This window comes from Orycteropus afer, unplaced genomic scaffold (assembly GCF_000298275.1).
Source record: "Orycteropus afer afer isolate SDZICR_OR568_19922 unplaced genomic scaffold, OryAfe1.0 scaffold00176, whole genome shotgun sequence".
NCBI lineage: Eukaryota > Metazoa > Chordata > Mammalia > Tubulidentata > Orycteropodidae > Orycteropus > Orycteropus afer.
In genome coordinates this window covers 1,065,248-1,089,210 of record NW_006921763.1, presented here as the reverse complement: position 1 = coordinate 1,089,210, position 23,963 = coordinate 1,065,248, and the positions used below count along the sequence as shown (strand labels likewise).

The following is a 23,963-nucleotide window of genomic DNA, read 5'->3' as shown; positions in this document are numbered from 1 at the left end:
ACGGAAGTAGGATTGCCCAACCTTCCTTCCGAGGAGTGGCTGGTGGGTTTGAACCGCCAGCCGTCTGGTTAGCAGGCAAAGTGTCTTAGCCACTATGCTACCAGAGCTCCCTGAATGGAGAGTAGCTAAAGCAAATTGAAGGTATAAAAGCACTGACCAGCAGATTTCAAATGGTGGCTCTAGAAGACAACGTAAAGTATTATAATAAAATGTGCAAAGACCTGGAATTAGAAAAACCACATGGAAAGAACACTCGACATTTCTGAAGCTGAAGAAAATATTCAAGCCCTGAGTTGAGATATTAAAGGGGAATGTATTGAATGATATGGGAAGCATCAAAAACATGAAACAAATGTACAATCACTGTACCAAAAAGGAGCTCTGGTGATGCAGCTGTTAAGGCATTCAGCTGCTAAACAAACATTTGGCAGTGTGAACATAACCTGCCAGTCTGGGAGAAAAATGAGTCTGCTTCCATAATGATACACCATCTTGGAAACTCCATGGGACAGTTATACTCTATCCTATTGTGTCACCATGAGTCAGAAATGACTCAGTGGCAGTGAGTTTTATTTTGTTTGCTTGTTTTTTGGTACCAAAAAGAATTGGTCAGTGTTCAGTGATTTCAGGAGGTAGCATATGATCAAGAATAGATGGTATTTGAAGGAAGAAGTCGAAGGTGCACTGGAGGTATTGGCAAAAAATAAGCCTCTAGGAATTGCCAGAATACCCATTGAGATGTCTCACCAAACAGATTCATCACTGGAAGCACTTACTCATTTAAGCCAAGTAATTTGGAAGGCAGCTGCCTAGCCAACTAACTGGAAGAGATCCATATTTGTGCCCATTACAAAGAAAGGTGATCCAACAGAATGTGGAAATTATCGAATGATATCATTAATGTCACATGAAATTAAAATTTTGCTGATGATAATTCAACAGTGGCTGCAGCAATACATCCACAGGGAACTTCCAGAAATTCAAGCAGGATTCAGAAGAGGACATGGGAAGAAAGATATTATTACTGATATCAGATGGATCTTGGCTGAAGGCAAAGAATACCAGAAAAATCTTTATCCATGTTTTGTTCACTATGCAAAGGCATTTGACTGTGTGAGTCATAACAAATTATGCATAAAATTACGAAAAACGGGAATTCCAGAACACTTAATTATGCTCATGAGGAACCTGTACATAGATCAAGAAACTGTCATTCGAACAGAACTAGGGTATACTGCATGGTTAAAAATCAGGAAATGTGTGCATCAAGGTTGTATTTTTTTCACCATACTTATTCAGTCTGTGTGCTGAGCAAGTAATGCAAGAAGCTGGACTATATGAAGAACCTGGGTATCAGGATTGGAGGAAGACTTAGTAGCAATCTGCAATATGCAGATGACACAGCCTTGCTTGCTGAGAGTGAAGAAGGCTTGAAGCACTTACTGATGAAGATTAGAGATTACAAATGACTCGACATAAAGAAAACAAAAATCCTTACAACTAGCCCAATAAGCTGCATCATGATGAATGGAAAAAGGAGTGAAGCTTTCATTTTACTTGGGTCCACAGTTAATAACCATGACTTCAGCAGTTAAGAAGTCAAACATTATCATTGCACTGGACAGAAGTGTCACGTAGAAGACTAGGGTGTACCTAACCCAAGGCGTGGTATTTCAGTTGCTTCATGTACATGTTAAAGCTGAACAATGAATAAGGAAGACCAAAGAAGTATTGATAGATTTTAATTATGATGTTAACAAAGGATACTGAAAACACCTTGGACTTCCAGAAGATGGAATAAATCTGTCCTGGAATAAGTGCAGTCAGAATATTCTTAGAAGCAAGAATGACCAGGGTTCATATCACCTACTTGGTTCATATTTTCAGAAGGGATCAATCCCTGGAGAGAAGGATATCATGCTTGGTAAAATAGAGGGTCAGTAAAGGAGGGGAAGACCTTCAACAAGATGGATTGACACAGTGGCTATGAAGATGGGCTCAAGCACAGCAAGGATTGTGAGGATGATGCAGGACCGGGGTGTGTTTCATTCTGTTGTACATAGGGTCCCCCCTATGAGTCAAAGCTGACTGTTCAGCACCTAACAACAACAACAATGGCAAATGATTGCAAACACCTTTTCATGTGTTTTTTGCCAGTTAAATGACCTCCTATGTGAAATATCTATTCATGTCCTTTGCTAATTTTTTGATGGGAGTTTTTGTCTCTTTGTTGTTGAGTTGTTGACGTTTGCTGTATATTTTAGAGGTTAAACCCTTAACAGGTATGTCATTCCCAAAGATTTTTTTCCCCACTCTGTAGGTTCTCTTTTTACTCTACTGATAAAGTCTTTTGATGAGCATAAGTATTTAATATTAAGGAGGTCTTAGTTGTCTAATTTGTCTTCCGCTGTTTGTTCATTTGTAGTTGTGTTTCATAACCATTTCCTTAAAGAAAAAAAAATAGATCCCATAGTTTTTTCCCTGTGTTATCTTCCAGGACATTTATACATTACCGTTACCATTTAGGTCTTTGATCCATTTTGGGTTAGTTTTGTGTAGAATGTGAGATTTGGATCCTATTTCATTTTTCTGCAAATGCATTTCTAGTTTTGCCAGCACCATTTGTTAAAGAAACTGTTTATTCCCTACTTAATGGAATTTAACCCTGTATCAAATATATGCTGCCCGTGGATAGATTTATTTCTGGGATCTCGGGTCTATTCCATTGATCTTTGTGTCTTTCTTTGAACCAGTACCAGGCTGTTTTTATTACTGTGGCTGTGCAGTGTGTTTTGAGATCAGGAGATATGAGGCCTCCTACTTTGTTCATCTTCAATATTACTTTGGTTTTAAGGACCTCTTTCATTTCCATATTAAGTTGGTAATTAGTTTTTCCATCTCAGTAAAGAATGCTGGATTTTTGGTTGGTATGGCATTGTATGTAGTCTCCAGTTTACAACAGGTTTCTTTATCGATGGCTTTTTTGTTTGTTTGTTTGTTTAGTTTTCATTATTACCCTTCATTATCAGTATTCTTATAAATGTGATTTTTATTTGTCTTTGGGATTGGAAACATTGTATGTAAGCTTACAGATATATTTTAATATATATACACATAAAAATTATACAAATAATTAAAAATGTACTTCCATAATGAAGAAGAGTTGGACAACTTTTGCTTTTTGTCAGTTGCAGTAACAACTACCTATTGAAGATTCTGGATCATAAGTGCAATTCATTGTAACTCAAATATTGTATAGGTCAAGGACTACCTGTATATTTATGGATTTCTTTTTGTAATTTTGACATTTTTACAATGTTACATCTTCTAATCCACGAACACAAAATGTTACTCTATTTATGTAGGTTTCTTTTAGTTTCTTCTAATCCTGTTTATAGTTTTCATTATATAGGTCTTTTTTACATCATTGATTACATTTTTTCCTAGGTATTTTACATTTGGAAGAACATTGTAAATGGTATTATTTTCTTGATTGCCTTCACAGAGTTCACTTTGTTAATGTGAAGCAAACCAACTCATTTTTATATGTTGACTTTGTACCATTCCACTTTGCTGAATTCTTCTGTTTGATTCTGTAGGTATCTTCTGGAATCTCTGAGATTTTGTATGTATAGGATCATGTCACCTGCAAATATAGTTAGTTTTTATTCTTTCTTTCAAAATTGGTTGTCCTTCATTTCTCTTTCTTGCCTAATTGGTCTGGCTAGGACTTTGCATACAATATTGACTAAGAGTGGTGATAATGACCATCTTTGTCGCTTTCCTGTTCTCAAAGGGAAGGTTCTCAGTCTTTCTCCGTTGAGCATAATGTTGGCTGTTGGTTTTCCCTATTTTCCCTTAATTATGTTGAGGAATTTCCCTTCTATCTTATTTTGCTGAGAGTTCTTATCAGCATTTTATCAAATGCCTTTTCTTCATCAATTAAGATGATCTTGTGATTCTTTTCATTTGTTTAATTTATGTGGTGATTTACACTGATTGATTTTCTCATGTTGAACCACCCTTGCATTCCTGATATTAATCCCACTTGACCATGTTGTTTGATTTTCTTAATACCAAAACCAAACCTTAGCCACTGCCAGAAAGTCGATTTCTACTCATAGAGACCCTCTTTGGGTTTCTGAGGTGGTAAATTTTTACAGAAGTAGGTTGCCCAGTCTTGCTTTCTCAGAATGGCCAGTGGGTTTGAAATACCAACCTTCTGGTTAGCAGTCAGATGCCTTAGTCACTGTGCTACCAGAGCTCCTTTGATTTTTTTAATATATTATTGAATTCTGTTTGCTGAGAATTTTTGTGTTTATTTTATGATGAATATTGGTCAGTAATTTTCTTTTTTCATGAGGGTTTAACAAGGCTTTGGTATCAGAGTAATGCTGGCTTTGTAGAATGAGTTAGGGTGTATTACTTTCTTTTCCTTGTTTTGGAAGAGTTTGGGTAGAATTGGTATCAATTCTTCCTGAATTGTTGGTAAAATTCACCATTGAAGCTATCTGGGCTGCAGCAATTTTTTGTTGGTGGAAGTTTATCATATGTTCAATCTGTCTTTAGGGTTTGGTTTAGATTTTCTATCTTTATTTTGGTTAGGTAGGTGTAGTATGTTTCTAGGAATTTGTCCATTTCTTTTGGGTTTTCAAATTTGTTGGAATATGATTTTTCATAGTATTATGTTACAGTCCTCTTTATCTCAGTTGGATCTGTTGTAGTATTTCCAGTTTTAATTCTTATTTTGGTTATTTGCATCTTCTCTTTTTTGGCCAGTGGTTTGTTGATTTTTTTTCTTTTTCATTGTGTTTTTTTTTCCCTCAAAAAACAAAAATACATCTCCACATCTCCTACTGTCACATAAATGTTTCTTTTGTGTGTGTGTGTGTGAATGAGGTGAAAGTTTACTGAGCAAATTAGTTCTCTATTCAACACTTGTACACATTTTACTTCTTAACAATTATCGCAATCCTCACATCTTAACAGCACTCTTCCCACCTCCTCCCTGTGTTTACCATTTCCATTCATCCTTCTTCCCTTTCCCTTCCTGCCTTCTGAGCTTTATCCCTAGACAAATGCTGCCCTTTTGATCTTGCGTTGTTGGTTGTTCTAAGAAGTGTGTACCTCTTGGTACTATTGTTCACATTATTATAACTACCACAACCTTGGTATTCTCCAAGACTATGATTGTGAGCCCTTAGACCCAACAACTCATTCATTATAACAATCACTATTATTTGGCTGAATTCATTGAAGGTTGTCTAAGGCTTGAAGGTTGTCTAAGGGCCATTGTCTCAGGGTTCTGCTAATCTTTATCAAACTAGTAATATTTAATATTTTTAATAATTTTGAATTTCGTTCAATATTTTTTAATTTTGTTCCACAGTTTTTTCGCAGTCTATCTGGGACCTTCTATTGCAGTCCTTTTCAGAGCAGTCAGCAGTGGTAGCCATGCACCATCTAGTTCTTCTGGTCTCAGGGTCATGGTGGCAGGGGCTCACATGGTCCTTTAGTCCTTTGGACTAATTGTTCCCTTGCATCCTTGATTTTCTTCACTCTTCTTTGCTCCAGACTGGGAAAGATCTATAGTTGCACCTTAGATGGCCACTTAGAATCTTTTAAGACCCCAGTTACTCCTAACCAAAGTAGGATAGTAGACCATTGTCGTTACAGACTATATTATTGGCAGTTGACCTTTGTTTTGGTTACCTAGTGCCATTCTGACAGGAATATACCACAAATGGTGGGATGGCCTTAACAAACAGGAGTTTATTCTTACAGTTGAAGGCTTTAAGTCTGAATTCAAAGTGCCAGGCTCTCAGGGCTGGGTGAAAGCCCCTCAACCTTGGGCCTTTACCTCTGCCTCCTGCTCCTGGCCCAGTGAAGCTGGAGGCTTTTCTTCACTCGGCTGCTAGCTGCTGAGGCTGACAAGTCCAAGGTTGACAAGTAATAAGGCACAATCCTGATATTACCAAACCATATGACAGGCCATTAATTCAAGTCCATTAAAAGTCCCAGGGTCGGCAGAGTATCGCAGGCTGCTGAACAATGACTTGGCTAGATGCAGGGTTCAAGTGTGCCATAAGCTAGAAACTTGTTGCCCAAGGCTTCTCCTCGTATACAGGAAGCAGACCACATCCCTAAGGCAGCTACTGAGCTGCTCACAGTAAATTCCACCATGGAGTTGATTACCAGTCTCATCATGGGGAATCCAGCTGCCCAGCCATTCCACCAGGCCCAGCCAAATTGATACACCAACTTAACTACCACAACCTTGGTGTTCCCCAAGACTATGATTGTGAGCCCCTAGACCCAACAACTCATTCCCTGAAAGTGTTTGGTTATGCCTAAGCAGTTTTTATAATTTTGCCCTCTGTATGCTCTCTATATATTCATGGATATATTTCAAGCACATGTAAATATATATGTAGAAATATCCCCTGTCAATCCTATATATGTTCATATTATACTCCCATTTGCCCTCCCACCCCTGTTCAGCTTGAGTGTCTATCTCATGAGTCAACACGCACAGATTATAGTTATTACTGTTACTGAAAGATTGTATATATAATAGTATTTACCTTTGTTGTCTTTAACTCTTGCGTTCCTCCCAGTGTCTTCCTTTACCTGATCATTGTGTGGTAATCTCCCCTTTATTGTATATTGTCTTTCCTTTCACTCAAGTTCATATGTGTCTTCCTTCTAGTCAGTGCTTTATTCTCCCTTCCTTTCCCAATCCTGCTAATCTTCCAGGAATATTTTTTTTCTGTGTATGTAAACTTTTTCTTGACTTTACAGTAGTGGTCTCATACAGTATTTGCCCTTTTGTAATTAACTGTTTTCACTCAGCATAAAGTCATCCATATTATGAGATGTTTCATGGATTCATCACTATTCTTTAACATTGTGTAATATTCCATTGTGTATGTTTTATCCATTCATCCATTAATGGGTTGTTAACATCTTTTCTGCTATTGTGAATAATGCTGTGATGATCATAAGTGAGCATTTATTTGTTTGTGTCAAAGTTCTTATTTCTCTAGGATATATAGGGATTGCAGGATAATATGGTATTTCTATTTCCAGTTTTTTAATGAAGTACCATACTGTTTCCCACAGTATGACACCATTTTGTAGTCCCACCAGCAGTATCTGAGTATTCTAGTCTCTACAGTCTTACCAGCATTTGTTTTTTGTTTTGGGTTTTTTGTTTGTTTAACTTTGCTATTAATGCTGGAGTGAGATGATATCTCATTGTTATTTTGATTTGTATCTCTCTAATCTACTCCTAGCGACCCCTCCTTGAGTTTCTGAGGAGTAGCCACCAGAGCACATAACAGCTAATTATTATAAACATTTCTTCATGTGTTTGTTAGCCACCTGAATGTCTTCTTTAGTGAAGTTTCTCTTCCTGACCTCTGCCCATTTTTTAGTTGGATTGTTTGGGTTTTTTTTGTTGTTGATGTGTTGAAATTTTCTATCAATTTAAGAGATTAGTCCCTTGTATGATATGTCATTGCCAAAGTGTTTTTTTTCCCCCAGTTTATAGGTTCTCTTTTTACTTTTTTGGCAAAGTCTTTTGATGAGCATAAACATTTATGCTCCCAGGTCCCAGGTATCTAGCTATATTGTTTGTATGTTTTAAATTATGTTTAATAATGTATTTATGCCATATATTAGGGCCCCTGTTTCATTTTTCTGCAAATGGCTATCCGGTTTTTCCAGCACCATCCATTTGTTAAAGAAACTATCTCTTCCCCATTAAATGGGTTTCAACCCTTTGTCAAAGATCAGCTGTCCATAGTTGGATGGATTTACTTCTGGGTTCTTGATTCTGTTCCGTTCATCTATGACCAGTACCAGACTGGTCTGATTGCCCTGACTATATATTAGATTTTGAGATCAGGAATTGTGAGACCTTCTACATTGTTCTTCTCTAATAGTGCTTTGCTTATCTAGGGTCTGTTTACTTTCCATATAAAATTCATGGTTAGTTTTTCCATCTCTGTAAACAATGATGATGGAATCTGAATCAACCTAACATTATAGTTGTAGATTACTTTGGGTTGTACTGGCATTTTCACAAAGTAAAGTCCTTCTATCCATGAGCATGGTATATTCTCCTATTTATGTAGGTCTCACTGTAGTTTTCTTTGTATAGATTTTTTGTGTCTCTGGTTAGATTTATTCCTAAGTACTTCATCTTTTGGGTGGTATTATAAATAGTATTGTTTTCCTGATTTCCTTTTCAGAATTCCATTTGTTCTATAGAGGAATCCAACTGATTTTTTTATGTTGATATGGTACCTTGCCACTTTGCTGAATCCTCCTATTAGTTCCAGTGGTTTTCTTCCTGAGTCTCTGGGATTTCCATGTATAGGATCATATCATCTGCAAATACAGACAGTTTTACTACTTCTTTGCCAATATGGATACCTTTTATTTCCCTTTCAGTCTCTTGATGGAGAATAGTGTTGGCTATTGGCTTTGTGTATACGCCCTTAATTATGTTAAAGAATTTCCCTTCTATTCCCATTTTGCTATTTTTATCAGGAATGGGTGTTGAATTTTGTCAAATGCTTTAACTTTATTAGTGAATATGATCATGGGGCTTTTTTGCTTTATTTTATTTATGTGGAGGATTATGTTGTTTTTCTAATGCTGAACCATCCTTGCATACCTGGTATGAATCCCACTTGGTCATGTTTTCTTTTGATATTTTGCTGGATTCTATTAGCCAAGATTTTGTTGAGAATTTTTGTGTCTATGTTCATAAGGGATATTCGTCTGTAGTTTTATTTTTTAGTGGTTTCTTTGCTTTAATATCAGGATTATGCTTGCTTCAAAGAAGGAGTTTGGGAGTAGTCCATTCTTTCTATGCTAAGGAATAGTTTTATTAGAATTGGTGTCAGCTCTTCTCTGAATGTTTGGTAGAGTTTGCCAGTGAAACCATCTGGGGCAGGACTTTTTTTTTTGGTTGGGAGTTTTTTTATGATTTGTGATGGATCTGTTCAAATTTCTACCTCAGATTGAGTTAGTTTGGGTAGATAGTATGTTTCTAGAAATTTGCCCATTTCTTCTTTGTTTTCAAATTTGTCCATTTCTTCTTGGTTTTCAAATTTGTTGGAGTACGGTTCTTCATAATATTCTGTTATTATCCTTTTTATTTCAGTTGGCTCTGTTGTGACATAACTGTTTCATTTTTTATTCATTTTATTTGCACCTTCTTTTACTTTGTCCAATTTGCCAATTTTATTAATCCTTTCAGAGAACCACCTTCTAATCTTGTTGATTCTTTCTCTTAATTTCATTTATTTCTGCTCAAATCTTATTATTTCTTTTCTTCTGGTGACTGTAGGATTTTTGGTATGTTTGGTGTTTTTGTTTTTGTCTTTGTTTTTTGCTCGTCTTATTCTAATTTTTGGAGTTGTTTGCTTAGGGTGTTGATTTGGGTACTTCTTTTTTGACGTGTGCATTTATTGCTATAAATTGTCGCTGAGCACTGCTTTTGCTGTGTCCCAAAGATTTTGCTTTGTTGTGTTTTCATTCTTATTTGAGTCAAGGAATTTTTTTGTATTTCTTCCACTACCCAGTACTTTTTAAGCAGGATATTGTTCAGTTGCCATGCATTTTATTTTTTCCCTTGATCTTCCTGTTACTGATCTCTGATTTTATATAGCATTGTGATCTGAAAAGATGCTTTGTGATATTTCCGTTTTTAAGTTTATTGAGGCCCAGCATGCGGTCTATTCTGAAGTATGTTCCATGTGTGGTGGAAAAGAATGTATATTGTGTATATTCAGTATAGTGTTTTGTATACATATGCAAGGTCAAGTTGGTTGGTTGTGTTGTTTAGATCTGTATCTTGAGTTTCTTTCTAGTAGTTCTGTCTTTCATCAAAAATGGTGTAACAAAGTCTCCTATTAGTGTGGAATTGTCTGTTTCTCTTTTCAATTCTGTTAAAGTTTGATTTATATGTTTTGGGGCTCTTTCATTGGGTGTGTAGATATTTAGTATGGTTACATCCTCTTGCTGCAATGACCCTTTAAATATTTTGTAATGTCCTTCCTTGTTTCTTTTACTTTTTTTTTTTTTTAAGTCAGTTTTATCAGAAATTAATACTGTCACTCCCATTCTTTTAGGTTGCCATTTGCTTGCTATATCTTTTTTCATCCTTTGAGTTTTAGCTTTTTTTTTTTGGTCATCTTTATGTCTAAGGTATGTCTCTTGTATACAGAATATTGATGGATTATGTTTTCTTACCATTCTAGTACTCTCTCTCTCTCTTTCTTGACTTGTGCATTCAGTCTATTACATTCAGTATAGTTATCAATATGTAAGAACATACTGTAGCCAGTCTCCATACACCCAGTCCTCACTTCTCTGCACCTTCATGTACTTCCCCCCACTGTACCTAGATGTGCCTAAAGTCCTCATCCAGCTGCCGGCACAGTGCCCACCTGGCCCAGCCACACACCTAGCAAGACTGGCCTCCTGTATCCAGCAGATACAGCTCTCTGGCTTTGTCCAGCCAGCTCCCATAAGGTGTTAATACAATAGGCTTTACAGGGATTTTATTACAGATTATATAGGGATTGCTTGTATGTAATATGTTGTTCGCACAAAATCCACATTGTATAACATCATATTTCACAGAACATATCATGCACATTAAGCAACACATACCTGTATTTTTTATTATAATTAAAAGTTCATTTGAATGACTTCTTTATTAGTAGTATTTGTGTGTGTATGATGGATTTAACTTAAAATATTTCCTTGTAGAATATTTTTACCAGTCAAGTAATACTCACAGTAAGCATTTTGTACACATCATACAAAGGTAATTGCTATTAAGTTTGGAGTTTTTGTGTTGAATAAATGTTCTTACGTTTATTTATATTAATAAAATGGTTGTTGTTGTTATGTGCTGTCGAGTCAGACCCAACTCATATAAACCCTTCCTTGCGTTTCTGAGGCAGTATCTCTACAGAAGTAGATTGCCCAACCTTCCTTCCGAGGAGTGGCTGGTGGGTTTGAATCACCAGCCTTCTGGTTAGCAGTCAAGTGTGTTAAGCACTACACTGCCAGAGCTCACCTAATACCAATAAAATGGTATGATTATTAATATTTTAATATCACACTCCAAGAAAGCAGCTATATTTTATACATTCCAAGAGCAAAATAGAGAAAAGAGGAGAATAAGAACAGCAGTCTTTAGGAAACTACCACACAATAGCCTCAACTAACTGCAGGGGTGGGCTGAGAGATGTAACTTCTATTCTGTGCAACTAGGATAAGGAACTTACAATTTTTTATTTTGTTTATAGTTTTCAAAAAAAAAAATTTAGATTAATATCATTGTCTGTACTTCTAAAGCTTTATCTTTTCCTCCAGGTTCTGTCTTTCACACATCCTACCTCGTTCCACTCTGCAGAGACATATGAGTCCCTGTTACAGTGCCTGAGAATGGAAGATGACAAGGTGGCAGAAGCTGCTATACAGATTTTCAGAAATACAGGACACAAAATAGAAACAGACCTTCCCCAGATACGATCGTGAGTATATTTTTTCTCATGATAAATAAAAAAGTTTGCTAAATGACTGGTACACCATCCCATCTGTAGCCTATAAGACTATGAGACGAGAAGAACTAGATGGTGACCGGCTACCACTGTCAACCACTTGGAAGAGGATCTTTGTAGGAGATTCTGGATAGAGAGGGGGAACAATGTGGAACAAAACTCAAAATCATTTGGAGAAAAAAAAGGAGGGGGGTACCAGGTTTGCTGGTCCGATAGAGCCTGGTAGAACCACTAAGACTATGGCCCTAGCTGCCCTTCAGGTCTGGAATTGAACTCATACCTCTGGCTTCCAGCCAAACAAAAGAGGCATATGAGTTGAACATTCACCTGAGATAGATACACTGTTGGGAGAGAACAATCATGGGAGAAGAAGAGCTGCTTACGCACAGGGAGACAGCTCAGGCGGGCAAGAGTGCATGGAGGGATGGACACAGGGAGCAGGTAACTATCGGGAGAAATTGGGAGGGGAGCTGTTGCATTGTGGTAAATTGTAGTCAATGTCATGAGACAAAGTGTATGTGAACTGCTATATGGAAAGTGAATTTGCTCTGTAAATTTTCACCCAAATCACAATTTAAAAAAAATAAAGTTTGCTAAATGTGGAAGCCATAGAATTATCATTTCCCTTTCATTTGCAGAAGGACAGAATAGAGGACAAGACAACTTCATTTAGAAGCTAATTTTCTGTAGAAAATTAAGACTATACATTTGGTTTTTTCATCTGTATAATAGTTATAATAATAAATAGTCTTCTTTGGGTGGCTATGAGGATATGTTTAATTACTCCATGTAAAGGACAGCGCAGTGCTTGGAGCACACACACAATATACTTGTTAGATGTTTTTATTATCCTTCTACCAGTATATATGTACCTGTATCCTTGCACACTTTCTTCCACTGGCGTCATCATTTTAGCTTTTGCTACTTTGAAATAACTGATCAGCACTATAAAAGGAAAGTGAAAAACTATAAATATGGCCTCAAGAAATTACTTTTTTGATTTTCTTTCTCATAGAAAACTGGCCATTTAGAAGATAAATATGAGAAATAGTGGAGTGAGTTTTAGATTATAAATTGAAGTTGACTTGTTTGTTTTTTCTCCATCCTCATGAGGTAGCTTTAAAATGAAAATCGTCTCCTTAAGTAACTTTTTTCTTGAGGCATGGTATTTATTAAATTGTATTGAAGAGCAAACAGGGAGTGTTAAATCTTTCTATTGATCAGATCATTTTTGAGAGAAGCTGCCACTGGCATCCATTCATACATTTAAGGGAGATAACAAAGGAGACAACCAAAGGAACTACCTGTGGTTTGGGGGGGGGGGTTGTTGTTGTTTTTTTTAAACTATTGGTATTTTTTTGCAGGACTCTAATTCCCATTTTACATCAAAAAGCAAAGAGAGGTACTCCACACCAAGCAAAACAGGCTGTGCACTGTATACATGCCATATTCACAAATAAAGAAGTGCAGCTTGCACAGATTTTTGAGGTATATTTGACTGGATGTGTGTGTATTGGTCTTTATTTTTTAAGTGTTGTGGTTTGATGAAAGTTGAAGTGAGAATTATTTAGCCTTTCTAATTTAAATTTAAATTCCATGAGAGCATGAACCATATATTTCTTTGTTGTCGTTGTTGTTTGCCATCAAGTCGGCCCCGACTCATAGTGACCCCTCCTTGGGTTTCCGAGGCAGTATCACTACGGAAGTAGGATTGCCCCACCTTCCTTCCGAGGAGTGGCTGGTGGGTTTGAACCGCCAGCCTTCTGGTTAGCAGTCAAGTGCCTTAGACACTATGCTACCAGAGCTCCATATATTTCTTAGTCAGCACCATATTCCAAGCCTTTAAGTCATATGTTCAATTAGTTTATATTGAAAGATCTGTATTAGGACATTTTGCCTTAATTTTAGGCTTAGCAAGTGTTAAGTAGATGACTTTGAAAAACTCAGTTACCTGACAACTCGATCTGGAAGTTAATTCTAGTTTCTCTTTCCTTGCATATAATCTTCAGCCTCATTCTGCTTCTAGAATAGTTCTCTGGTATAAATTGAATACCATATAAACAAACCTAGTAAACTTTATTTTCTATGGCTCAAGGTCATTTTAAAGTGCCTCAAAGGATAAGAAACCAATCAATGTAGCAGACCTATTGTAGAAAGCTTAAAAATAATGCTGATTTCTGTGAAGCAGAAATGGTGGCATATAATAATCTACTTCTCCTCTTTGCTTTTCCTTCTGCTTTTCATGTGTGTGTGTGTGTCTTTTTACCTATGTTTATCCTTTCCATCTTATATTTCAGTAGGTGAAATAAGAATTAAGTGATGTGGTTGAAGTTACTATGATAATATCACTAGAATAGACTGACTTGGCCATTCTAAATTCAGAAAACTCAGAAATATTCACTGTTTCAGTAGAATGTCTACATATTTATAAAACAAACTGGTTATTTTGTCTATTTCATTTTTGTAGCCACTCAGTAGGAGTCTGAATGCTGATGTACCAGAACAACTTATAACTCCATTAGTTTCTTTGGGCCACATTTCTATGTTAGCACCAGATCAGTTTGCGTCCCCAATGAAATCTGTAGTAGCAAATTTTATTGTGAAAGATCTGCTAATGAATGACAGGGTAAGTTTCTCATTTAATTAAATTTAGAGCTATGACATTCAGACTTTATACATCTTCATTTTATATGTTTATATATCTTCATTTGTCACAGAAAAGAAAATGTCTGCTTCTTCATTATATAAGTTTCTTGTCCTTTAAATTATTCTACATTTTGCTTATTTATTTTATTTCATTAAATTTGACTTTTTGACTTCTGGGTAGATATTACTGGAATGAATTTTTGACTTCTGGGTAGATATTACTGGAATGTAAGGGCATTCAACAGAGAAAAAAATGAAAATATGAGATAGATGATTCGTGCAATAAAAAATATATGTCAAATGCTATTATCCTAACCTATAGATGACAATTTAGAATTTTCTGGAGCATTAGAATTTTCTTTTATCATATATTGTGTGAAAAAAATAAACTTGAGTAAATTATGCTTTTGGCATTAGATACGTGTATTATACTTAGAAACTGAATAGAGTGTGTGTATGTGTGTTTGTGTTTGTGTGTGTGTGTGTGTGTGTGTGTTCTGACATTAGCTCTGGGTTTTGATCCCAGGAATGTATATCTTGAAAAGCCTTCCCAAATGATTTCTGAAACATACCTCTGATTAAAAATCACCTAGATCTAAATTAAAGGGTTATTGGGTGAAGACAAAATCAGTCTTACCTTTTGGAGTATTGTAGATGACCTTCAAGTCAATGTTAACTCACCCCAAATTCCAAACATATTCAAATCCTCCATACGCCTCTTAAAGGCTCAGGGGTCTTGCACCTCAGCATCAGGAACTTTAAAAGGAAAATAAAGAATTAAGCCACAGAATTGGCATTTACTGGCCTTTTTATAGAATAACACATACTTTATGGAACATGATTCTGATCAAAGATAAGATTCTGCTTGGTGACTTTCCCGTAGATTTCCCAGAACACTGCATTGTTTATCATAAAAAATTTAACAAGCACACCATTTTAATTTTTTCTTCCTAAAAGTTAAATTTTTTCAATTTTCTAAAGTCCACAGGTGAGAAAAATGGAAAATTATGGTCTCCAGATGAAGAAGTTTCCCCTGAAGTACTAGCAAAGGTAAATTTTTGTAGCTCTTGATAACCTTTATGTTGAAGTAGAGTGTTCATAGGTATCTTTTTTACCTAACAGCTAATATGCATTTTTCAATGAGGTAATTATGTTTAAAATCCATAGTAAAAGGTTTGTTTCTCAACAAAATAGTCATCATTGGCCTTTTTATGTATGGATATATGTCAGCATCTTCTTTAGACCTTTTTGCCTGCTAAAACTGTCTCAATTAGGCTATTTTGCTCAAAGATTGTAGAGTATTGGTGTTCAGAGGCATCCCAAGAAATTGGCAGTCTAGCCTTACCACAACTAACTACAAACATGAATATTTACTTAGGAACTGGTGACTTTTGAGGGATATTAATTATGCCTCAGTAAAGTTAATTTTTTAAATGGTAGTCTTGAAATTTTGAAACAGAGCTTCAAACTGGTTTGAACCAGTTCAGTCATGGCCAGCAAAGCAGTCCTGAAGTTTTTAATTTCAGTGATTGGGAATTGGAAAAATTACAGGCTGAAGCCTTGGAATGAGAGACTCAGAAAAGGCATCATAAACCCTTTCAAGAGCCTGATGTGTGATGTTGGGGTATTTCCAGGACTGTGGAGAATCACACACATTCAAAGTGGCGCAGTTATTAGCTACCGTCTTTTAGCTAGGCCTCACTTGCTTCCACTCAGCTTGTCAGGAGGGTTAAGAGATTTCGTTGCTATGCAACAGGCATGCTGCCCTTGTTTTTCTAAGAGGGAGATTAAGTTTCTAGCAGGACTCTGACCTGTAACTTTTCCCGTTGTGGTTAGCGGTCCTACTTTTTCAAAATTTAGGTCCATTCTATTGTCTCTTCATTGGCTTCATTGAACCCATTCAGAGCTCTCATTTGATATGACATTGTATCCTATGCATTGATAATCTATTTCACCTTGAATAGCTTCATTATAATTATGTGTCCATCAATTCCTTTTTCTAAGTTGTCAATAAAGGTAGTAAATTATAACCTGGATCCTTTCACTTGCTCTTTCAAGTGTAACAGTAGCAATCTTTTGAGTATAAGCCTCAAAGTAATTATAACCACAAATAATTATGAAGTCTAGACTTTTAACTAAATATTAAATGAGACTGAATCAGACTTACATGTTTTCTTCAAGCTGCTTTTTCAGCATTACAAAAAATTTGAAAGCCTACCTAAATGGTTATTTTTAATCACTATAATCTGTGTGGAGAAACTATACAAAGATTTAACACACTTGGCTACTAACTGAAAGATTAGTCCACCCAAAGGCATTACAGAACAAGGGTTTGGCAATCTGCTTATGAAAAAATCAACCATTGCAAACCCTATGGAGCACAGTTCTGGTCTGACACACAGTGGGTGACCATGAGTCAGAATCGACTCTGTGATTTATACTGGTTTATAATCAGTATCATTTTAAATAGTTATTTTTTTTTAAGTACATATTTTCAAATAATTTAAAAATCTTGGACAAATATGAAAAACATGAATTCTAGAGCCAGACCTTGGGCAAGTTATCTGTCTACTCTGTCTCTCACTTGTCTTACCTGTTAGAAATAAGAATACTTCTCTCACTGAGTAGTTTGGGAGATTAAATTAATTAATACAAGTACCAGTGCAGTTTTGGAAAATTGCCTGGCACATATTAAACACAAAATAAATGTTCATTCCTGTTGTTACTGGTACCCAGAGACTTCTTTAATAAAACATGCCTCCTGGTAATAATAACTAATCTAGTTAACATAAATTAGTCTTCCCTTAAATTGGAACTTTAAGTTGCTTTTTTTTTAGCATGTTAATATTTTATAGGTACAGGCAATTAAACTTCTGGTAAGGTGGCTGTTGGGTATGAAAAACAACCAGTCTAAATCTGCCAATTCAACACTTCGGTTATTATCAGCGATGTTGGTTAGTGAGGGTGACCTGACAGAGCAAAAGAGGATCAGGTGAGATGATTCTTTCCTTCTAATTCTTTTTAGCTCAAAATTTTTGATAGCTTGTACATTAAGATTACTTGCCTGGTTTATACTGGATGATGATGATTGCACCATGTGCTTTGGAATCAAATCTTATATACTCATTTAGTATTTATACCTCATTTGGTTCAGTTAAACATTTGTTGAGTTCCTAGTCTGCAAAACACTATAAAAAATATTGCCAACAAAACAGTTAAAATTCAGTCTCTGCCTTCAAGGAAATTACCCTATAGTGAAGTGGTTGAAAAGGATAAAAAGGGAAAATCACAGTTTTCTGGTGGTTTGTAGAAGAGACTATAGAAGGTTCTACAAATGGAAATAGAAGGCATTATTTCCATTTCTGCATTGTCACTCTTCAGATCTCCGAAATCTCCTTCTCTTCTTTTGTTCTTTCTAAGGTAGAAATAAAAGCCCAATTTTTCTTGAGCCCTGTGTCTTTCAAATTCTTGTTTACTAAGGGTCAGGAGCAAAAACAGAGATAACTAAAAAACTCTTCCTGTGATACATCCTTACTTTAAAATTTGTGATAGAGGACAGAGGTTTAATTACTCATTTCTGTATTCAGTATTTATTTTGTACTCTCCTATATTAGGTGTAACTCAGCTTTTTAAAGATATAAAAATCGTTGCCTCTGAGAAATTGACAGTCTAGAGGAGGAGATAGAATATGAGGAGTTACAATAATATATAGTGCTTAGGGTAGCTTTGCATGAACATACTGGTGATAAGATTTGAGTTAAGAATAATAAGAAGTTTTAAATTTGAGGAAACTAAGTACAGTGTAGGACCTCCGGTAGCATAATGCCTAAGGCATTTGACTGCTAACGCAGAAGGCTGGCAGTTCAAACCCACCAGCCACTCCTCGGAAGGAAGGTTGGGCAATCTACTTCTGTAGTGATACCGCCTCAGAAACCCAAGGAGGGGTTGCTATGAGTCGAGTCCGACTCAACAGCAAATAACAACAACATGTACAGTGTATGTCAAAGTGTTAATAAGGAGCCCTTAGAAGTCAGTTGCCAAATTGGCAGAATCTCTCTCTAATAGACAAATCATCAATCTCCTTATAATCACTAAACCCAGTAAATAAATTTAAATTTACATAGTATCTGTTTGCCACTCAGATCAGCAATTTTTTTTTTTTTTCAAGCAATTTTTTTTTTAAGTTAGCCATTGCTCAATGGGTTTAGAGAAAGGGGTTTCCTCAGTACTCCTTGTTGAATGAATTGATGCAATCTTCCAGGACAGTTTGGCATATTATATCTAGAGCCTTAAAAATGATCATATCCTTTTTACTTTATTTTTAAACTCGGGAGGTAGTGAAAGAATCATACAAAAATATATGCACGAACTTGTTCTTTCTAGCATTATCATCACGGTAAATAATGCAGTCGTTAACTATAGAATATGCATAACATGAAGTAGTAAGCAGATCTTAATTGGATATCTACTCATATAATAAGAAATGGAAAATGCGTGATTTAAAACTGTGTGTGTGGTCTGTTTCTAATTTAAAATACACAGGGATAGTAGTTCTGCTTAAAAAATAGACAATAACATTTTAATAATGATCATCTCTAGATAGCAGTAGAATTACTAACAGTTTTTCTTTTTTCCCAGATTTTCAGTCAATTCATCTTGTTTTGTGTTTAATCCAAAACAGCTTAAAAGTTTTGTGTAGTATGATCTCATTGCTAAAATATAAAATTATTTTTTAAATGTATATATATACTACATGTACATGTGTACAATATTGAAAGTTTATTTATGGGTACAAGTGCGATCAGTTAACAGTTACTACATATGGGGTCACTGCAGTACACTCGGGCAACTAACGACAACCCATTTTATAAGAAGTGACCCTACCTTCCAATAAAAGACCTTGAGATCTAGACCCATACTGACCCTGATTATTTTTCAAATTCCCCCCAGGTATCTGCTCATGCTCTCATACTCTTTCATTTTGGTCCCCTTCAATATAGCACGGTATAAGCTTGGGCTCTAAAATCAGAAAGAGTCTATCCTCCAGTTATTAGCTATGTGACCTTGTATAAATTACTTAACTTTTATAAGCCTCAGTTTCCTCATCATTTAGAGTGGAAATTAAGTTAGATAAAGCCTATAAAATGTTTTGTACAGTACCTGGCACAGAGTAAGCACCAAATTATAGTTAGTTATATTTTTCATTGCTGAGTCATCTAGTTCAGGATCCATATGAGTATCCTCATTGTCACTAGTGCTTACTATATCAATCCTTTCTTCTCTCACATGTTAAAGCAGTAGTCTCTTATGGGTTCAAGTCATCTGTCCGTACGTACTTCCTAGAGTCTTCAAAGTGTCAAAGCTGTGCTGTGTTCCACACAGAAGTTGAGTGGAGAGGCTGGCCTTTCTCCCCATTCTTTATCACTCTTTGCCATTTGAGAAGGAAAAGTCTGCCTCCTAGGTTCCCCTTGAAAAAGGAAGTCTGCCCTAGGAACCAGTGCTTGAGATCCACACTGACTTTTATCTCTATCCTTTCCTTTTATTTATTTATTTTTATTATAAATTGCATCTTGTATAATAAATCCATATTCTGGCTTGATGGCAGCCTTTTTTCCAAAAGTCCCAAATTAACAACAAATGGTTCTGGTGTTTGTTGTCAAGTGTACTTTCCAAATTCAGATTAGAAATTAGTTGGGTTCTTTGATTTTTATCTCTTTCTTCTTTGCGTATTATTATTTTCCTGCAGGGAATATCAATTCCTTGTATAACTGAATAAAACTCTTGTTTCAGAAAAAAAAGAAAGAAAGTTATATTGTGAACAACTTAAAATTAGCACGAAGATCTTAATCCCTTAGGAAGACTGTCTGAATAGGAAAGCTGCCTGGCTCTGAATCTGAATACAGCCTTTAAGTTGTTTGTTTTAATTGTGGTGAATGTATAGTAAAACCTGTGAAAGCCAGAACCTGTGTAAGGCTGACACTTGTCAGAGAAGGAGAAGTCAAATATTTTCCACTAAAAGGAGAGATGGAAAAGTAGTAAGACTGCTGCACCCTGTCAAAGGTAGAAATCTTGTGAAACTTGGAAAAAAAGGCAGTCCCGTCGAGTTCCAGCTCTCACCGGTTTTACTGTATATATAATAAAACAACTGTCATTTTAACACTACTCTATATTATATTGAAGCTAGGACTGCTGGGTTAATATGACAGTGTGAATTTGTGTTTTTAAAATCCATTCTGCTCCAAACACATAATAATGATGGATAAAATACAGAAAAAAGAGTGCCAAGAAATTCGATTAGCCTAAAAGTTGAAATTACTGTCTTACTGGGCCAGTCACAGAAAACAGATTTTTTTTTAATCTTTTTTTCTTGATTTTGAAATACTTGTAGATTCACATGCCTTTCCTTTTAGATGTTTATTACCACTCTTACTCCTTTTTCTTATGTAAATCAATTTCTAACTACTGGCCCTCACCATTTGAATCTCAGTTTAAGTTTAAGCTAGAGTCCAGTTGTATGTGCATGTACATGTATATATGTCTAAAGAAAAAACTTGTAGGAAATAGACTTAAAATATTAATAAGTGATTTTTATTCTTTATTAAATCTCCTACAATTCAATATGCATTTCTCTGAAGATGAGAGATACAAATCTCCTAATGTGAATGGTGCTTCTAGTGTTGAAGTTAAGTTTTGGTTGTGAGAGCAAGCAGAGTTGCTTGGCTTGGTAGAGAATCTAAGGTAGAACATAACTAGAAATGAAAGCAAATACATTTATCAGAAAGTCAAAATAGCTTAAGCCCTTTTCCATATGTTACACTCATTAACTGAAAGTAACTTTCCCATATTTGTGCATTATGTCATTTTAAGTATAAATCATCCCAAGGGGTCAAAGCATTTTTATGAATGATAATCGTTATAGGAAATGTTTATTTCTTTTTTGTTTGTTTATAGTAAATCTGATATGTCTCGCTTGCGATTAGCTGCTGGTAGTGCCATAATGAAGCTTGCTCAGGAACCTTGTTACCATGAAATTATTACCCCAGAACAGTTTCAGCTCTGTGCACTTGTTATTAATGTAAGTAATAATCTCAGTTTTTGTGAATTACTTAACCTTCAAAGTTAAATACATTTAGAGAGAATGCTAAAAATGGATTGCTATTATTACTCATTTTAACTAAATATTTCCCAAATACTGTTACTCACCCAATATAATTATAGTTTAAAAGTAAATAAACATATTTTAAATGCCTACACTCTCTTTTATAAATGTTGTTTGTCAGTTTAAAAAAAAAAACTAGATTTTTCTTTCAGCCTTGAAAGTACTAATATTTAAGTACTTTTATATTTTTGTGCTGCTGTAGGATGAGTGCTACCAAGTAAGGCAGATATTTGCTCAGAAGCTACACAAGGCACTTGTGAAGTTACTGCTCCCATTGGAGTATATGGCAATCTTTGCTTTGTGTGCCAAAGATCCTGTGAAGGAGAGGAGAGCACATGCACGACAGTGTTTACTAAAAAATATTAGTATACGCAGGGAGTACATTAAGCAGAACCCCATGGCTACTGGTAAGTAAGCTTGATAAGTTCCCAGTGTGCAAATGGATCTTGTCATTCTATCAGTTTGCAGAGTTATTAAATTTCATATATCTGTATTATAGTTTATAAACCAGAAAACCAAGCCCACTGCCATACAGTTGATTCCGATTCACAGCGACCCCCGTTGGGTTCCCAAGGCAGTAAATCTTCATGGAAGTAGATTGCCCCGTCTTTCTTCTGCAGAGTGGCTGGTGGATTTGAACCACCAACTTTCTAGTTAGCAGTCAAATGCCTTTGGCACTATGCCACCAGAGCACTGGGAATTTTAAAGTATGCTGTTGTTGTAGTGATGTACTTAAAAAATGAAATCTTGTTTTTATGAGATCATCAGTGTGCCTTGATTTGAACACATTGGGCAGACATCAGAGACCAAAGAATTATTTTCCTCACTTTGCCTGAGACCCACCGTATAATCCTAATTGACTTTAATATTCTTGAAAACGGAAATAAATGTCTCAGTATCATCTAGATAGCATGCTGCCTCTGATTTTAAAATAATTGAGGAAGGAAATGGAAACGGAATTGGTTAGAACATGGACATGAAAAGGGATTTTATGAAAGCTATTATTATTGTTAATAATAATGTTTTCATTTTAGAGAAATTATTATCACTGTTACCTGAATATGTAGTTCCATATATGATTCACCTGCTAGCCCATGATCCAGATTTTACAAGGTCCCAAGATGTCGACCAGCTTCGTGACATCAAAGAGTAAGTCGATTTTTTTTTAAGAATTCTGAAGATTATTTTTACTTTTCAAAAAATGTTAGATTTTATCCTGTGTTCTTCCCACTAGAATAAAAAAACTTTTTGTGTTTTTGTTCATTTATTGTGAATTATGAGTTCTCATCTAACAAGTTCTTGCTCATTGCTTTTTGGTTTGTTTTTTTCTGTATGTTTGCAATAAGCTATCTGATTACTTGAAATAGGTCTATTCGATTATGTTAGATTTTATATTATGTAGTTTTTACTATATGTACTAAGAAGGGCTTCAGTTTATTCAGTTTGATAATTTAAGAAACCATACAACAAAAAGGAGCTCTGGTAGCATAGCACCTAAGGCACTTGACTGCTAACCAGAAGGCTGGCGGTTCAAACCCACCAGCCACTCCTCGGAAGGAAGGTTGGGCAATCCTACTTCTGTAGTGATACTGCCTTGGAAACCCAAGGAGGGGTCGTTATGAGTTTGGGCCAACTTGATGGCACATAACAACAACATATAATAAAAATTTCTCTATTTAAAACTAAACTTTACTTGCAACCTGAAAAGATAATACCTTAAATATATGTGTACATACACATATGCACAATATTTTGTGGCAGGACTGTAGTAATAGAAAATCAGGTTTGTTATACTGGATTTACAGAGATACATAGATAAAGGGGACGTTTGTCTCTATTTGATAAAAACACTCAAGTGAACACTCACTCATGAAGTATTGTTTATATAAGACAGAAGTGTATATATGATGCAGAGCAAAAAGAGTGAAAAAAGACCTAAGATTGCCTACAAATGACCTATAAGAAACTTTAATTAAAGCAGCATTTACTTCTTTCCCCATTGCGGTGCTTTTGGTTTGCACTCTTAAACATTCAGCTTATATTTAAAGTATTACAATTTTTCTGTATGGGATATTAACCCTAAGCTTATTTAAGGTCCTGTTCAACATTTCTCTCTGCCTCTTAGAGCTTTGGTCACTGAAACTGTTTTTTCACTTTTACAAAATTCTTAGAATTATAAGAGACAGTATATCTTTTTCAACATTACTCTTAAGAATGCCTTCTGAGGTAACTATGGGGAGGAAGTGGGAGGGGAGCTGTTGCATTGTAAAGTTTGGTCAATGACATGAGACAAAGTATATGTGAACTGCTGTATGAAAAGTGAATTTACTCTGTAAATCTTCACCCAAATCAAAAAAAAATTAAAAAAAAAAAAAGACTTGATTATCATCCTTATTATGTATGGAAGTAGATATCCTTTGGCAGCTTAATTATAATGAAATCACTAAAGACTTTGTAAGAGAAAAGAATAGCAACATTTTTAATTATAACATGTTAGAGATGAAAGATCTATCTGAAAACAAAAGATAGCAATTTGTTGTAATATTTATTTTGTGATCATTAAATTTTCT

At 35.4% G+C, this 23,963-nt stretch overlaps 1 protein-coding gene across 1 annotated transcript in view; it reads left to right on the top strand.

Moving 5' to 3' along the window:
- PDS5A (PDS5 cohesin associated factor A) overlaps positions 1–23,963 on the top strand; it is a 216,501-nt gene that overhangs the window by 178,648 nt on the left and 13,890 nt on the right. Inside the window, exons 18-25 of the mRNA XM_007947143.2 lie at positions 11,401–11,561; positions 12,953–13,076; positions 14,056–14,214; positions 15,216–15,284; positions 17,090–17,226; positions 21,186–21,309; positions 21,596–21,800; positions 22,428–22,542. Coding sequence (XP_007945334.2) covers positions 11,401–11,561; positions 12,953–13,076; positions 14,056–14,214; positions 15,216–15,284; positions 17,090–17,226; positions 21,186–21,309; positions 21,596–21,800; positions 22,428–22,542 — 1,094 coding nt within the window. The remainder of the gene's footprint in view (positions 1–11,400; positions 11,562–12,952; positions 13,077–14,055; positions 14,215–15,215; positions 15,285–17,089; positions 17,227–21,185; positions 21,310–21,595; positions 21,801–22,427; positions 22,543–23,963) is intronic.